Source organism: Myxine glutinosa, chromosome 14, assembly GCF_964187855.1.
Source record: "Myxine glutinosa chromosome 14, kmMyxGlut1.1, whole genome shotgun sequence".
In the NCBI taxonomy this organism is placed as follows: domain Eukaryota; kingdom Metazoa; phylum Chordata; class Myxini; order Myxiniformes; family Myxinidae; genus Myxine; species Myxine glutinosa.
In genome coordinates this window covers 54,117,542-54,136,208 of record NC_136274.1, presented here as the reverse complement: position 1 = coordinate 54,136,208, position 18,667 = coordinate 54,117,542, and the positions used below count along the sequence as shown (strand labels likewise).

Below are 18,667 nucleotides of genomic sequence, written 5' to 3'. Positions count from 1 at the left end.
GAACCCCGTTCAGATGACGGGCCCGGTCACACCGCCAAAACAGCAGAAAGGCGTATGCAGCCGAAGCGGCGCAAAGAGTCACGTGGTCCAAAACTGCGTAAAGAAAACTCAAGGCGAATGGGAAATCCAAAGGCGCCACTGCGTAAGGCAAACTCAAGGTGAATGGGAAATCCAAAGGCTGTGTAGGTTTTCATCCCATGTAGGACCAGTGAACTTTCACGGCTCAGTCGGCGAACCGCAAATTAATCTTCCAAAAGCCATGGTGCACACACACACATCAGATACGTCTGAAAGCGGTGGAAATGGCTGACGAAGCAAATACCTTGCTTGACGCGCGAAGCGCACAAATCAAAATGGCCGACGGCTCGTTCTCGAGTAGCAACGACCCGGCAATGATTCTTCAGAATCCCAACACCAAACCTGACACCCAGGTTGATCAGTCACAGCGATAACCCCTATCGCAGGAATTCCTATCCAGGAAATTCAAAGTTCACTCGTGACGCTTGCTCGACAATGTTCGATCCAGAACGAAAAGCAACCAGCTTCTTGTCCGACTTTTCTCTCCTTTCTTTTCTCTCACCTCCTCTTTTTCTTCATCTTCCGGTTCCCGATCCGGTTTCCTGTTTCATTTAACATTAACCTTTTTACCTTTTGACAATAATAATGGCTATTTCCCTCAAACAATAATAATAATAATACATAGAACCAGAAATGTTTCAAGTGGATGAAAACCACAACACCGGAAGTGACAAATCCATAACACTTCCCCCCCTCAAGAAAGAAAGTTTGAACCTAATGAAAACTTTCTTTGTCGACAAAACTCTCCCAACAAACAAAAGTACACTCACACCCAAATCATCAATTCCCGTGAGTAACGATAATCCATATTTCCCAAAAATAAAGCAACAAAACTTCAAACAACCTCCAGAGATTTCCAAAGTTAATTCACTCTGGACAAAGCATCAGCAACGACATTGTCCCTGCCCTTTACATGCTCAATTTCCCAGTTGAACTCCTGCAAAGCCAAACTCCATCTCATCAACCTCTGATTTTTATTTTTATTTTCTTTTGAATGAAGGTTAAGGGGTTGTGATCAAAAATCCAAATTCAAGCAAATCTATAGCACTTTTTCCGGGAGGCCGAGCTGAGAGCCAGGTTCCATGGTGGTTGGGTAGTGAGGCCTGGAAGTATTCACTACCTGGACGCCTTTAGGAACGTGGAGTTCACGGTTAATCCGTGTTGGAAAGTTCACTACATGGACGCCTTTAGGAACGTGGCGTTCACGGTTAATCCGTGTAGGAATCTTGGCTCGGCTGCTCCGCAGCATTCAGTGCTTCAGCTCTTCCTAACTTTCATAATAATCACGGTTGGACCGCTTGTCGCTGTAATCACGTGAATAGCGGTCTCCTTCTCGGCCACTACCCTGATAAATCATCCCTTCGGGAGCTGCCGTAACTCTGGGAGCCTCCATAGTAATATCGACTGCGGCCACCACCAAAACTACTACTCCCACCCTGGGAGCCATAGCCACCCCTGAAACTACCTCCATGCTTTCTTCCTCTGTAGCCCCCTCGATGCCTATGGCCTGCCTTCTCTACTGTTATGGTCCGACCATCCAAATCCTTGCCATTCAAATCCTTTTTGCATCTTTGGCGTCCTTTGTGTTTTCAAATGTGACAAAGCCAAATCCTCTTGACTTTTGCGTCTCCCTGTCTTTTATCAGCAGCACTTCCAAGAGCGGTCCATATTTGCCGAAGACAGAATCCAGAACATCTTCCCTTGTGTTGAAGTTCAGTCCACCGACAAAGAGCTTGCCAACATTGCTTCCATCCCTGACTTGTGTGTGCTGACACTTAGTTTCAGGGTACTTCCTCTTCTCTTCAGGGTGCTTCTTACCCATAGCACGAGTCGCGGTACAGGATGGAAAGATACCCAGAATCTCCTGCTCTAACTGTGCGGTGTTATTTTCCATACTAGGCTTTGTAACAAACATCGGGTTACCAGAAACTTTACCACCGGCCAAATCATTCCCGACAACAAAAGATACTCCCTCTACAGGAAGAGTGCCTTGTAAACCTACGGTGACCGGTCCTGACACCAAATCAGACTGCAAATGGATGACATGAAGTGGAGCTTTATCATAGCCACCAACCCCCTGTAAACGAACACTAACACCAGTTGCCGTCTTCTCTGACAATGGCAAAATGCCTTCAAGCATCAAAGATTGATGTGCTCCTGTGTCCCTCAATACCCTAACAGGTCTCTGGTTAGTCAAGTCTCCATCCAGTGACACAAACCCCTCTAAAATAAAAGGTTTGTAACCCTCTTGAACAAGGTCGTTCTGAGATGCCAGAACTTTGGCATGGGAACCTTCACAAGACTCTGTCCTCCAAGGACGATTTCTCACATTTGCCAATGCATTCGGAGTTGTACTAGTCTGACTCCGCTCCTGATTTTTCCTTTCCAGGGCATAGCATTGGGACATCAAATGTCCAGGTTTCTTGCAAAAAGCGCAAGTAGGCCCGGAGGAAAAACTCGTGGCCTGCCTCGAGCCCCCCGGAAGATAAGTCTGTCTTCGAACTGTAGACTTCTGATCCCTAAGAGTTGCGGTATCCAATCTGTCCTCATAGTCCTCTCTAGGCCGCCCCCATGAATCTTCGTTCTCCGCACCGGATGTACCATAACTCCCCGGGCGAACTCTAGGCGGGAAATTAGGTTTGTGGAACCCCATCCTGTGTGTCAAGGCATAGTCATCTGCCACGGTGGCTGCCTCAGTGCCTCATACAACTCTGGTACCTTCTTTTCCTCCAGGTGTACTTTAATGTCCTCGTGGACATACTGTTTGAATTCCTCCACCAAGATCAATTGTCGCAACAGTTTGAAGTCTTTCCCAACCCCTTTCGAATCACACCACCGATCAAACATGGTTTCCTTCATTCTAGCAAACTCCACATGGGTCTCACTCTCCCTCTTCCTGGCATTCCAGAATTTTTGCCGGTAAGCTTCAGGGACCAATTCATAGGCTTTGAGAATGGGTTTCTTCGCTATCTCATAATCTGCACATTGGTCAATCGGTAAAGCCGAAAATATATCTTGAGCTTTACCCACCAGAACACTTTGCACTAACATAGTCCAGGACTCCACAGGCCATTTTAGCATTTGAGCCACTTTCTCAAAGTGTAAAAAAAACTTGGCTACCTCCTTGTCATTGAAGAGTGGAACCAGCCTCACATGTTTACCAACATCCCAAGTGTTCTGACTAGTTGTCGAACCAGCCGGCATGGATGCTACCTCTCCCCGTTCTCTCATTAATTCCAGTTCCTTGAGTTTAATTTCCCTCTGACACTCCATGTCACGTTCCTTTAACTCCCTTTCGGCTCTTCTTTCCTCTGCTCTTTCCTTTTCTCTTCTTTCTTCGAGTTCTCTTTCAACTCTCCTTTCCTCTGCTCTTCTTTCCTCGAGTTCTCTTGCAGCTCTCCTTTCCTCTGCTTTTTCCTCTGCTCTTCTCTCCTCGAGTTCTCGTTCCTGTCCTGCTCTTTCCTTTTCTGCCTTCCTTTCCTCTGCTTTTAACCTTTCCTGGCTCTGCAGTTGCATCTCCAGTTTCCGGAGCTCCACATTTTCGTTTTCTTCGGGTAACCAATCCAAGGCTACCTCTGTCCATGTGCCCTGTCCCACCAGAGATTCTATCACCAATGTCTGCATCTCTGCTTTCTTCATATTAACTCGGACCTCCAAGTTAAAATGTCTGGCCAATCTCAAGAGTTCTGATTTTTTAAACACTTGGAACTGTGCCTCATTAGGGGACGCCGCAAACTTTTCTGCGTCAAACACCATGGTGACTATCAGTTAACACCTGTTAACCTTCACACAAAAATTTCCAAATTTTTTGAAAAATTTGGGAATGTTAGGAAAAAATTCCAAATTTGGGAATTTGGGGAATGCTAGGGAATTCTATCCCCGACGAATGTTATTAGGGAATTTAATCCCGGATGAAGACCCAATTTCGAGCCCCCGAGTCAATTGGACGAGCCCCCAATTTCTGTTACGTGCTCCTCCCCGACCACCTAGTCACGGTGTACCTCCGAGCCCCGAGAGGAGCCACGGCAGAAAAATATGTTACTCTGTGTCAAAATGAATAGGGAAACCACACCAATGGTTATCAACAAACAAATATTGTATTAAAAATCACACAAGAATAACGATACAACAATAATAGCAATAAAAAGTACAATCAACACATCTTATGATGGTACCATCAGCTAGTATAGGATAACTCACTGTGCTCCAAGTGAGTGAAAAAAAAACATTCCCCAATGTCTCTATAGCTCAAAGTTGATCCCCTCCAGTGATCATTAGAGCGATGTCGAATCGAAACCCGAACCCTGTTCAGATGACAGGCCCGGCCATACCGCCAAAACAGCAGAAAGGCGTATGCGGCCGAAGCGGCGCAAAGAGTCATGTGGTCCAAAACTGCGTAAAGCAAACTCAAGGCGAATGGGAAATCCAAAGGCGCCACTGCGTAAGGCAAACTCAAGGCGAATGAGAAATCCAAAGGCGCCCTCCAGGTCTGAACTTTCACGGCTCAGTCGGCGAACCGCAAATTAATCTTCCAAAAGCCACGGTGCACACACACACATCAGATACGTCTGAAAGCGGTGGAAATGGCTGACGAAGCAAATACCTTGCTTGACGCGCGAAGCGCACGAATCAAAATGGCCGACGGCTCGTTCTCGAGTAGCAACGACCCGGCGATGATTCTTCAGAATCCCAACGCCAAACCTGACACCCAGGTTGATCAGTCACAGCGATAACCCCTATCGCAGGAATTCCTATCCAGGAAATTCAAAGTTCACTCATCACTCTTGCTCGACAACGTTCGATCCAGAACGCAAAGCAACCAGCTTCTTGTCCGACTTTTCTCTCCTTTCTTTTCTCTCACCTCCTCTTTTTCTTCGTCTTCCGGTTCCCGATCCGGTTTCCTGTTTCATTTAACATTAACCTTTTTATCTTTTGACAATAATAATGGCTATTTCCCTCAAACAATAATAATAATAATACATAGAACCAGAAATGTTTCAAGTGGATGAAAACCACAACACTGTAAGTGACGAATCCGTAACAATATGTACATCTGAAAATCATAGAAACAAACAGGGCTGGCCCGATATCCACCAGATTTTGTATACTAGCAACGGTACCCGCCCTAAGGGTGGGGCTTCAATTGGGAGGCCCAAATGAAAAGGCAAAATATCAGAAATTTAAGGCTTTTTTGTTTATTTTAAACGATTTATATAAACATCCGTTAAATCATATCACACGCAAATCATCAAAATCTAAACAGTATTTGTAGAATTTCAATAAAAGCCACATCATTGTTCATATCGGTAAATATTATTCCATCGTGTTTGGAAAAACTGAAAAATTGGAAAAACTGTAAATTGGAAAAATTGGAAAATTGGGAAACCAATATAGCCTAATTTACTCCAGGGGGTCCCAGGATTACCCACCCAAAATTTCGTTGCGATCGGTTCAGCCGTTTTTGTGGTACCTGGGAACAGACGGATGGACAGACAGACAGCCGGCCATTTGGTGAATTATAGTAAGATGTGTTGGTAGTACCCAGGATCAGGTCATGGGTCAGGTCAGATCCCTCATGGGGGGATGGGTGGGAGGAGGGGAGATGACTTACGACTTTCACCCGATCTCCACCAAATTTTGTATGTGTGTTGGTAGTACCCAGGGTCAGGGCAGATCCCTCATTTGGGGAGGGGGGGGGGGTTGGAAAGGGAGGGAAGGGAGGGGGAGACGACTTTTGACTTTAAACCAATCTCCACCAAATTATGGAGGGGAGAGAAATGACTTGTCAATTCTCCTGAAGGGAGCGGGTGTTACTGGTAGAGATAAACGGTGCTTCGAGGCACAGACACCAGAACTACATCAGGGTTGTTACCCTGCACGTGCAAAGCAAAAAAACGGGATTTAGCAATTGCTTCACTTTGTCTGTCTGCCCACAAACGCCAGTTTATGATCGACGAACGACTTGATTTCAATTTATTTTGAACACAAATTGGAAAACGAACCTGCAGTTTAGCAGTGCTTTGGCTCTGAATTGATTCAATCAATTCACTGTCATATATATATATATATATATATAGATGATATATCAATATCAAAATTGAAAATAATTCCAAACAGGAAACTTACTGTTTTTAAGGACGTCATGAAGGACACAAACAACAGGCATGAAGAACTAATGTAATGCGTTAAATAAAGTGGTGTAAAAGACTGCATCATGAACGGCGGTAAACTTCCAAAACAACTTTTCTACGACCTGTGAAATCTTAATTTTGTTTAAAGTGAATTATATACTTGAACACAGCAGAACACAAATCGCCTTATTGGCACTTTCACAAACCTTTCGTTGAGCAGTACTTGGACAAAATATTACGGCATTTTACATCATCTCGACCAATCAAATTTGCTGCTCGCAAACCCCGCCCATGTTATTTTTTTCTTCAAACTGGGCAGCTTAAGGTGTTCTGTGAACTCTCTAGTTACCTGAAGGTTCAGCTTCCCTCAAAATTATAAAGGGAATTTCATTTTCTTTGAGAATGAACAGTGCTGCACACATACTTCTCTACCTCCTGTGACGTGTGTTATGACATTACTGTTTGAGAAATGCTTTCTTCAATTCTCCTCTGCGATGTTGTCCTGCCACTCCTGCAGCTTGGAGGGACGTTGGGTCTGGCGCTTCCCGAGGGAAACATTCCTGGATTCAGAGATTACTTGCGGACAACACACCCAAACCGCTGGCCCAGAAACCATTTCATCAAAGAACTATGGGAATTCACGTTTAACTGCACGTGGCGTGAGGACCAAAATGAAATGTATATTGTCGACACAAAAGGGCCTATGTTGTCAACCAGCAAGGAAAATGGGCTCGAAGATTTGATTGCCGAACCATCAACTTCTGAACGACCTTTTTGTACTGGTAAAGAGAATCTATCAGCTGTAGAAACGCCTTTCTTGAAATACGAGGCGCTTCGCGTGACCTACAGTGTGTATCAGGCTGTGTATACTCTGGCACAGGCACTGCATTCTACACTGTCTCAGTGCCATAATAAGGAGACCTGTGATACCCCACAAAGACCCAAAATGTCCAAGGTGTGCCTTCTTTATATCTTAACATTTAATTGTGACGATTGTTTCACTTCCGATGTTGCACTGATTCACTCCACTTACTACCCTGGCATTTCATTTTCAATGAATAACTTCACCCTTAAGATCAGAAAAGTTTGAATACTACTTTGCCTTCAGAAAGTATTCACACCCCTTGACTTTTTCACATTTTCTTGTGTTACAGCCTGAATTTAAAATGGATTGAAATGAGATTTTTTTTTTGTCACTGATTTACACATAATACCCCATTATGTCAAAGTGGAATTTTTTGTAAGAATGTTTTTACAAAATACTTAAAAATGAAAAGCTGAAATGTCTTGAGGAAATAACTAGACAACCTCTTTGCTATGACACTCGAAATTGAGCTCAGGTGCATCCAATTTCCTTTCTTCATCCTTGAGATGTCTCTACAACTCGATTGGAGTACACCTGTGACCAATTCAATTGATTGGACATGACTTAGAAAGAAACACACCTTTCTATATATATGGTCCCACAGTTGGCAGTGCATGTCAGAACAGAAACTCGACCATGAAATCCAAGGTACTGACCGTAGAAATCCGAGATAGAATTGTGAGGAAGCATAGATCTGGGGAAGGGAATAAAACAATTTCTCGAGTGATGAAAGTTCCCCAGAACACAATGAGCCCATCATTAGGAAATGGAAAGAATCTGGAACTACCCAGACTCTTCCTAGAGCTGGCCGTCCAACCAAACTGAGCAACCGGACAAGAAGGACCTTGGTCAGGGAGGTGACCAATAAACCAATAACCACTCTGACAGAACTAGAGAGTTCCTTGGCAGAGATGGGAGAACCTGGCAGAAGGACAACAGTCTCTGCAGTCTCTTCGCAAATCCAGGCTTTATGGAAGAGTGGCCAAACGGAAGCCACTCCTGAGAAAAGGCACATGATAGCATGCCTGGAGTTTGCAAAAAGGCACGTGAAACACTCAGAGCATGAGGCAAAATATTCTGTGCTCTGATGAGATGAAAATTTAACTCTTTGGCTCCAATGTAAAGCGCTACGTCTGGCAGAAACCAAGCACAGCTCATCACCCATCTAACACCATTTCTACTGTGAAACATGGTGGTGGCAGCATCATTCTATGGGGTTGATTTTCAGCAGCATGGACTGAGAGACTTGTAAGGATAGAGGGAACAATGAATGGAGTCAAATACAGAAAATTCCTTGAGGAGAACCTGATTCAGAGTGCAAAAGATCTTCGACTGTGGCGAAGATTTACGTTCCACCACCTGAGCTCCTCATCACATACAAAGCTTTCATCCACAGCTTGATGGAGTACTGCTCTCCCCTCTGGGCTGGTGCTCCTGCCTCACACCTAGCTTGGCTTCACGGTGTAGATAACAAAGCTTTTAGAATCATGCTGATTCTGAGGGCCTTTCACTCACTCACCGCAGCTAGGTTGGTGGTCTTTCTGTCTTCTACCGACTCATCTCCGGCCTAGCTCCCCCAGCTCTGTCTGCACTCTGTCCCCCTCTTCTGCATATCATTGTCCTTCAGGTCGCACAAGATCTGCCAGCAACCCTCTCCTGGTGAAACTGCCAAAATCAAGACTCTCTGCTCACCTTCACTCTTTCATTCCTCTTTACTCCTGCCTCTGGAACAAACTCCCTCACTCTCTTCAATCCCACTCCTCCCTCCAGGTCTTCAAAACAGCTGTTCACCACCATCTCTTATCTTCCCGCATCCAAAACCTTGATCTTTTCTACCCCCGTTAATTCACCCCAGATCCACTTTTTTGGTAATACCGACTTCTTTCTTTCCTGGAAGTCCGAGCAGTGTCCATTTGTTTTATACCTCTCCCACCCCCCCCCCCCCCACCCTCTTCCTCTGACCCTTCCCCCAAGCCCTCTCCCTCCCACCTCCCACAGATCTCCCAATGTGCCTGTTCTCTACCGTTGTGCTTGTGTGCTTCCCTCTCTCTCCCAATATTGTCTTCCGCTCCCTTTATTATATGTTTTATGTGTCCGTTTATGTTTTTTTTGATTAATGTTCGCTCTTTCACGAGCCTCGATCTAGCATACAAAAAAAACAAAAAACTTTTACAGGACAATGGCCCCAAGCATACAGTAAAATAAACATTGGAATGGCTTCAGAACAAGAATGTGAAAGTCCTTGAGTGGCCCAGTCAAAGCCCAGACCTGAAATCCATTGATAATTTGAAGATTGCTGTTCACCGACGCTCCTCATCCAACTTAACAGAGCTTGAGCAAATCTGCAAGGAAGAATGGGGGAAACTCCCCAAATCCAGATGTGCAAAGCTGATACAGACATACCCAAGACTCGAATATGTAATCACTGCCAAAGGTGCTTCTATGAAGTATTGACTCAGGGGGCTGAATACTTATGTAAATTAGATATTTCTGTATTTCATTTTTAATTATTTTGTCAAAAGTTCTGAGAAAAAATTCCACTTTGACATTATGCGGTATAATGTGTAGATCAGTGACTAAAGATCTCAATTAAACCCATTTTAAATTCAGGTTGTAACACAACAAAATGTGAAAAAGTCAAGGGGTGTGAATACTTTTTGTAGGCACTGTACATACTGCATAATAAGCATGGTTTTAGATTATATGTGGTCAACCAAAACAAGTGACACATGAGTAATTTCAACGGCTACCGGTTAAGTCTACCTATTAGGTTACTTCTCCTGCTCTGCCATTTCCATTTTGTTTTCTCCCTTTGGTGTCTGTAGTTGTTGGAGACGCTGAGAGGAGGTAACTTCTATAGTACCGACGGGAAAAGTATGTCCTCCAATGCTATGGGAAGCCCACAACCTTTGTACTCCATCATCAATTGGCAGGAAGATGGCGAAAACCTTCGTTTTGAGGTGGTTGGTCAGTACAACGGACGTGCGTTTCATGGGAAAATGTTGCAACTGAATCACAGCAAGATTGTGTGGAATGGAGCACGTAGTGAGGTATGAACCTTTTTTTTGCTTCATCGTCTATTTTATAGTTGTTTTTAAAGATGTCATGGTAATGTTGGATAATCGAGATGCAACTTATCACCTTTCTGCAACTTTGTATTCACCTCAATGATTCCGACTTACCTTCTTCTCTTTCCCTCCATGGTGCAGGTTCCACATTCTCATTGCAGCTCACCATGTCCACCAGGTACAAGAAAAGGCCTGCTGAAAAATGTTCCACATTGCTGCTTCAAATGCCAACCCTGTGCAGATGGAAAGTTCAGCAATGAAACTGGTATTAAATTAATTAAAATGGTTTATACTTTTGTTCTAATACTATGAGGTGTGGTGACTGCAACCTCCAGAAATTTGACTGACTTAGCCAAGGTAACTTTCACTGTTACATCTGAGCTGCTAACAGCCCCAAAAGACGAAACCGTCATTATTAAGCCTACCCCTTGAGGATAGGGGGGATAGGCAGGGGGCTTATAGCTGTTGTATGGTGTTTCTACAATAAGTTCCCTCAGTTTTTAATGGTACTGTATTACAACGTTTCTTAGACCCCCGGAGCAATAAACCACCATTTAGGTGCATTGTGACGGACTTGATTAAACCTGACTTATTCGACATATAATTAGATTTTTCGGGGTCCCTCATCGTGACTAACACTCGACCCCAAAAAAGCTAATGGAAATCTGAAGCAACAAACCCAGGCAGTGTATAATCGGCAGAGGCCTACAGACCTAATATGTTAGGCCCACCAGAAAACCAACATGGCGGCCATATCGTTGCCTCTCGGTCCGATGGTGGGTGGAGTCAAGCGACAGATGTGGCACATTTCAAATATCAACCCCCCAACAACAGCCTCAACAAAAACAGCAATGCAAAGCTCTTGTAGATCTACGACATGATCGCTTGGCCTTCCAAGATGTTATTGCATCATAATAGTGTACATGCACCAGATATTTGATGTGTCCTTGACCTAGTCTTTTCAGATTGCGACCTGATTAACAAAAAACACATTTTTTATCATAACTCGAATAATTTTCCTCCGATTTTCATGATGTTGTGTTTTATGGATAGAGTGTAGATGGGGAGACATTTCCTTAATTTACACTCTATCCCAAAATGTTGAAGGTCAAGGTCGTATGGCGATCCGAAAAAGAATGCTAGCATTGGTCGTGGGCCAAGGGCAAGTCACGGGTAATCACAGATATCTAGTTTCTGCAGTAGTTAACTGTGTGACCATTGTTTGTCAAAGTAATATAAGCATCTGCATTGAAAGTGGCTGTAGATCTTTCCTTTTTCTTTGAATAGACAGTTAGTGGGGGTCCGTGCATGGGTAATTTTTTATTTTCATTTCAAATTGATGCAAAAGTTTCGTTTGGTTTGATTTTGGTTTGATTTTCTTCTTCGGTTTGATTTTGGCAAAAGACAGACCATCCCCAGCTCGTTGACACGGCCCTAATAAAATAACTGGAAAAAGTTCAACAGGAAAGAGATGAAAAAAAAATACCCGATTTGCGTTATTACTTTTTGTATTTATTGTCTCATTGGTGTGAAATATCATATAAGATATGCTCCAAATCATGTTTATTTTATTTTAATTCAATAACTCATACATTGAAACCTGGGTATAGACACCAAAATTACCATTCCAGGTTCAATAGGACAAAAGTTATGAGGCATAATGCACAAAAAGCCCGAAATTGGCAGCCATCTTTAATTTTTGGCATACCAGAATATTCAAAACATCAATATTTTGACTGCAGTTGATTTCTTATGCAGTATTAGCTTAAGATAGCAATACAAGTTATATTACACAGCAATTGTATGAGAATTATGAGCTTTTTCAAATAAAATTTGTAATTCACGATTTCCGATGGCTGCCATTTTGGAAAATGGTCAAAAAAAGGAAAAAATTTATATATGAGTGCTTGAAAACAAACAACAACAGGCATTTTAAGGACATTTTCCCTGCAAGAGCGGGGGTTAGCCTTGCAGTCCCCATGACAATCTTCTCCATTTTGCCCTACTAACTGCATCTCTCCTTGTTAACCCCCTTGCCCGCATTTCTTCTTCCACCATCTTTAGCCAAGTCTTTCTCGGTCTTTCCCGTCCTCTACTTCCTTCTACATTCATTTCCATCACTCTTCTCAACCAGTCACTTTCATCCTTCCTCAACACATGACCAAACCATCTCAACCTGTTCCTCTTCACAGCATCCATCACAGGCTCTATTCCCATCATCTTTCGCAATTCATCATTTGTCTTCCTCTCTCACAACGATACTCCACACATCCACCGAACCATTCGCATTTCCACCCTTTCCAGCCTTCGTTGCGGCTCTACGTTCATTACCCATGTCTCGCTCCCATAAATCATAACACGACTCACACATGCAGCATACACCTTTCCCTTCAGCTTCAACGACACTCCCCTCATCATCAGCACGCCACTCAGTTCCCGAAACCTCTTCCATGCACATCTCACTCGAGCAACCGTTGCCGAGTCTGATCCACCTTCTCCATTCAACATGTCTCCTCGGTAACAAAATGTTTTCACACCTTCCAGCTTCACGCCGTCTCCAAGATCCATCTCAACATTTCCTCCATCTGCAGCTCCCTCTGTGCACACCTTACACTTGAATGTAGCTGCCACACTGGTTAAATTTGAACCAAAATTGTTCTATAGGCCCTTACCTTCAAATTGGTACTGAAAACGAATCTTTTGCATCAATTTGAAATGACCGAGTGTCCGGGCACCCCACTAAGTCGGTTTAATCAAAGAAAAAAGAATCCGCATAATTTATGAGCTGAAGAACTTTCTTATTTGCATAGTTGTTATTGCAACTGTTGGTATTCACATGCTTGACTTCAATTTGACATACCACCTTTGCTTTTGAAGTAATAATGACCAAAGAACTTTTGACAATTATTGACAACATGTGTGGTTCGCAGATGCAAGCAGTTGTGAAACTTGCCCTGATGACTTCTGGCCATCTACGAACCATACCACCTGCCTACCCAAGAATATAGAGTTCCTCTCGTGCAAGGAAACGATAGGGGTCCTTCTAACACTCTTCTCGACCCTTGGAGCAAGCCTGACCATATTTTTTGCATTCATTTTCCTAAAGTACCGCCACACACCAATCGTGAAAGCGTCGAACCGGGACCTGTGCATCTTGATTCTCTTTGCGCTTTTCTGTTGCTTTCTTAGTGCACTCTTGTTCATCGGTCGGCCATCAACTGCCAAATGCAAACTCCGGCAGCCTGCCTTTGTCATAAGCTTCACACTATGCGTCTCTTGCATATTAGTCAAAACGCATCACGTTCTGTGGGCCTTCAACGAGCTTATACCAGGTAGGAAGCATTCGGTGAACAACCGCCGTCGGCAGGTCCTTCTTGTGATACCTTATACAGCCGTACAGGTAGGCATTTGTGCCATGTGGTTGATTCTATCTCCACCATTCCTCGACCCGCAATCGTCGAAGGGAACCATTTGTCTGACGTGTAATGAGGGCACACCTATCGGCCTAGTATCCGTCTTGGGATACCTTTTTGTGCTTGCATGCTTTTGTTTCCTTATGGCATTCCGTGCCCGTAAACTTCCTGAGAACTTCAACGAGGCGAAGCTTATAACATTTAGCATGTTGATCTTCTTCATCGTTTGGCTTTCCTTTGTTCCAACATACATCAGTGCCCAGGGAAAGTTCATTGCTGCCGTTGAAGCGATGGCGATCCTTGCGTCGGCCTACGGAGTTCTGGGTTGTGTTTTTGTCCATCGCTGCTACATCATCCTATTCAGGTCTGAACTCAACACGATTGAAGAGGTTCGCTGCTGTACTGCGGCACACACCTTCAAAAGGGCAGCACGTGCCAACCTGCGGCAAGCCAAGACGTCTCAGAAGCGCCAACTTTGTGCTAGTTCAGTCTCGGATCATTCGACAGCGTCGAAGCAAAAGTCAGCTGACCAACTATACAGTGTTTCTGGAGATGGATTCACTACGCTGGCCTAATAATGCAGGTAAAATAAAAACAAAATAATCATTTTGAGATTGTCACATGGAAGTACAATTGACTCGATTCGTTTTTCTGTTTGATTTAAAAAAAATTTTTGTCGGATCAAGCTAAAGTCTTTTACAATCTTGGACTTTACGAACCGGGTCACGTATAGAAAACCATAAATTGATCTGGACAACCATGTCCAGTTTCGAAGGTGTGATCAGAAATTACCAGATTATTACAGTGAAATCTGAAGCTTTTCTTTCTAATATTCTTTTTTAAAATTTTTCAATTAACATTTTATGAGCAAGTGAAATAAAATTGTTATTTAAATATTTATATAATTTTATTATCCGATATTTGAACAGAATTGGACCCACAAAATGTTAATTCGTCTCTCTGATCGATTTCCTTCTCGTTAAATGTTAACTCACGACTGATTAGTGAGAAGTTCTTATTGATTTTGCATTTTGAGTTAGTGACTGATGTTGCTAAAAATTCCGAATCATTTGACGTCAAACAAGAGAAGTTGTGGCTGGCAGGATAGCCTAGACCTACAGGTGTATACACGCATGTCTGAGCTGCCTGACCTAGGTTCGAATCTCGACCCAGCTAATAACGCCCAATGTGAGTTGAGAGAGGTCTTGGTCCAACAGTTGACTGAAAACATGGTGATTGAGACAAGTTTTTCTGGCTGCTTTCATATTCTGACTTTTATCCCCAAAGCGTGCGGTGCATGAGCGGACAGTGGGGATGCTTTTTCTTCATTCCACAAAATCTCATTTCCTCTCCTTCTTCCTTTCTCTGCATCACTTTGTCCCTCTTTAGCACCGAGTTCCTTTTACGGAGCTCGCCCTTCAAAAAGCCAAAGGCCACTCGATGTGGGGGATAATTGTTTTTTGAAAACGAAAATTGTTTTTATATTCAAATTATGTGTTTAATCAGTTATTGTTATTTCTGTGGAAAAAAAAAGTCACCTGTTATTTAAGCTCGATATGCTTACCTTTACTCGCCCGTGGCTGTCTGATGTGCTTTCCAACGTGGACTTTGATGCATTTGGAAAGATTTGATTAACTCAACAAATCGAAAATTATGAATGATACCATCCACCTTTTTCCACAAATATAGCTTTGTTTGTTGAAATATATTTGGCCGTTTTATCATAATTTTTTATATTATTTGTTTGCTTGTAGTGATCTAATAATAATCATAACTAACTGGAGCGAAGTCGATGGCACGCCATCGCAAATCCCCATCCTTCTCACCGAAAGCAAAGTTGAAAGATGGCAAAAGATTCTACCAGGAATGCTGCAATATCAAATTTTGAGTTAATAAGTAAATAAATTCTTTTTTGACCCCTGTGATTCCAAGTCCCCCAACCCCAGGGGTATGAACCGGGGGGGGGGGAGGGAGGTGGGAGAAATTCAAAAGATCCGGACATATACAATGTGTCCCCCAATGTTGATTGCATATACAAAGTTTCATTTTAAAAATGTGTTAAAATGTGCTCAAATTGCATTTTTCAGTATTTGACCTTTTGACTCTGCCCCAGGAGGCAGGGCCAAAAGTGATACTGCTCTTGCACCTTCATGCCATGTGGTGATCATAACTATCACGTTTGGTGAATTTCTGCCAACCATTTAGGAGCAGGTATCATGATGGATGGACGGTCAGAAAGAGCCGATTCCAATATCCACCATTTTCAACAAAAATCGTAGATAATAATCATAATTGTGCTTGTACATAAACCATTGGCAGAGCAAGGGTACAATAAAACATCATGTACTTTTACATGAATGACAAGCATTTTGTCTGTTCACAATGGACAAACACAAATGTACACAATGGACAAACATATTGTTGCGGATCTGGGTTTTGGGGTTTACCACGAGGGGAACTTCTCGGACTCCTCTCGATCCTGAGGCCACCGGCTACGGATAACTCCGCGCCCAGTGGGTTAATAGTCAACCACGAATGCCGATTGACACCGCTAAACCTGACTACGGATAACTCCGCGCCCAGTGGGTTAATAGTCAACCACGAATGCCGATTGACACCGCTAAACCTGACTACGGATAACTCCGCACCCAGTGGGTTGCCAGTCAACCACGAATGCCGATTGATACCGCTAAACCCAGCTACGGATAACTCCACGCCCAGTGGGTTGCTAGTCAACCACGAATGCCGATTGATACCGCTAAACCTGGTTGGATACTCGCTGCTACAAGCGTCCTTCCTGGAGGCTTGGCAATATCAATTGAGGCCTGCACCCTCGATACATATTTGTCTATTTACTTATTCAGGTGCAGTTGAGCGGTACTACCAAATACGTATCAGCTAAAGTTATGGAGCCAATTGGTTGGGGACAAACGTCCCGTCTAGTCAGTATTACACCTTAATCTATAGGTCGGAAACAGGCGGCCCGCGGGCCAGAAATGGCCCGCCAGCAATAATATCTGGCCCAGCAGATTATTTTGATAATCTGAAAAAAGAAAAAGAAAAAGTTTTTTTTTTTTTTTTTAACAATATTGGACAGCCCCACATATAGGCTATGTATGTCCAAATAGAGATTCTACCCCCACCTGAAAAATGCTTATTATACGAATGACAGGCACAGACAATCACGAAACAGGCAGCGGGCTGCACTGTGACGCTGAACCCCTCATAGTGGAGTCATTAAGTAGGATGTGGACAGCGCCTGGTGCTGAAATAGCCGACATGCGGTGTGTGGTATGAAAAAAATAACACCAGTTCAGTTAATCATTCAAACTTTATTTTTAGGATACGAATTTTATACGAAAAATTTTTAGGATATAAAATTCAAACATTAGGGATACGAATTAGAATGAGCCATTCATTAACTAAATTCAAAATACAACTTGGCTCTTAAATACACAACCCAACGACAACTCACTTAATGTGAAAACTGGCATCTTCCATCGGTCACGATTTTTTGGATGTCTGGTGATATGGACGTCACTTTGATCCGCAGGAAGTTCTCCAGGTTTTTATTCGTCAATCGATTCCTCTCGTGCGTCTTTATCGCATTCATTGATGAAAAGGACGACTCGCATGTATAGGGAACATTGTGAGCACATAAAATGCGAGTCTCTTGATCATGCTGTACTCCTCTGAGCATGCCACCCAAAAGGCACTCACCGACTCCGCACTTCTGAGCGCATCGCTGACCAGGGAGGTTGTTTGGAAATCAATTAACTCCATTTGTAATGCAGCCTCATCCAAAGAGGGTATAATTTTTTTCGCCAGGGAGGAGAAGTCTCCACTTGGTCGGACTGTGAGAGGGTCACGTACAAAGGCAATGATGTCCTTTGGGATAGAGTAGTCCTCAAACCTCGAAGTGAACTTGACCTGATCTCTCCATACAGGTTGCTTCTGACAAACCAGATGTGATCTGCTGAACAGAAACTTTCCTCCTTCATGATGTCTCTGATTCCTTGGTATCTCTCCCAGGTTACTCCCTCCTCCGGTATGATAGACCTGAGCCTCGTCCTGGAGGTGGGGTTGCTATCTTTATAAAAAACTCTTCCTCACTCGCCCTGCACTGCCCTCTCTCCACCTCACCCCCAGGAATACCTTTGGCTACGGCGTCCCCTTCGCTCCCACCTTTTCTTCATATGTGTGTTGTACCGTCCACCAAACAGTGATGACTCCATGTACATCTCGCTGTCTGATAATATGGACCAACTTCTTTCTACCCATCCCAACTCTCTCTTCCTCATATGTGGTGATTTCAATTGTCACCATGCCAGTTGGCTGGCTGTGGGTACCTCTCTCACCAGCCATGGCTCTTCAGCAAAGGACTTCTGCGACTCACTAGGACTGACACAATCTGTCAATTTCCCGACCCGGATCTCAGTCAACGGAGCATCTTCTCTTCTGGACTTGGTTATGACTAACTTCCCTGAAAATGTCTGCTGCTCTTCTTCTGCTCCAATCGGCTCATCTGATCATGTGCTTGTTAAAGTGGACATCTCTCTGACCATTCTCAGAGAGCCTCCTCAGCGTCGACGAGTCTGGCATTTCACTCAGGCCAACTGGCACGGTCTTCACACAGCCATCAATCATCTGGACTGGTCTCCCATCTCTACCGCCTCTGACATCAACTCATCCTGGGAATTATTCCAAAGTAAATTGCTCTCTCTCATGCACAGATTTATTCCATCTCGTCTTCAGTTGTCATACCCTTCCTCCCGTCCATGGTACATGGAATCTTGTGGTGAGGCTGTTGCCCAGAAACAACTTGCTTTCGTCTCCTGGAAAGCAAATCCAACGGAAGGAAATCTCATTTCCTTTCACAAAGCCCGAAGCAAGTGTGTGTCCACCCTCAGGAGAGCCAGGAAACGATATCTCTCCGTTCTCAAGACCGAACTCTCTTATCTGTCTCCCTCTTCCAAATCTTGGTGGCGTCTGGTCAAATCTGTTTCTGGTGTTTGTTCCCCCTCCATCCCCTCCCTCACCTCAAACGGCTACACGGCTGACTCCGCACGTGAAAAAGCTGAATGCCTCAACCCTGTGTTTGCCTCTAAATCT

The 18,667-nt window shown here is 43.7% G+C and overlaps 2 protein-coding genes across 6 annotated transcripts in view; one reads left to right on the top strand and one right to left on the bottom strand.

Moving 5' to 3' along the window:
* Nucleotides 1–15,907, top strand: part of CASR (calcium sensing receptor) — a 62,128-nt gene extending 46,221 nt beyond the window's left edge. For all 5 annotated transcript variants that reach the window (XM_078768577.1, XM_078768578.1, XM_078768576.1 and 2 more), the window contains 4 exons: nt 6,727–7,164; nt 9,900–10,124; nt 10,284–10,407; nt 13,073–15,907. In XM_078768577.1, the coding sequence (XP_078624703.1) occupies nt 6,727–7,164; nt 9,900–10,124; nt 10,284–10,407; nt 13,073–14,130 (1,845 nt within the window). In that variant the 3' untranslated portion in view covers nt 14,131–15,907. The remainder of the gene's footprint in view (nt 1–6,726; nt 7,165–9,899; nt 10,125–10,283; nt 10,408–13,072) is intronic.
* On the bottom strand, nt 1,939–10,371 carry LOC137439791 (uncharacterized). Its single transcript, XM_068135885.2, has 2 exons — nt 10,257–10,371; nt 1,939–4,979 (listed from the first exon to the last, which is right to left on the bottom strand). Exon 2 carries the CDS (start codon nt 3,832–3,834, stop codon nt 2,740–2,742), a length of 1,095 nt encoding a protein of 364 aa, XP_067991986.2. The 5' UTR covers nt 3,835–4,979; nt 10,257–10,371; the 3' UTR covers nt 1,939–2,739.
* Nucleotides 15,908–18,667: the final 2,760 nt, after the last annotated feature.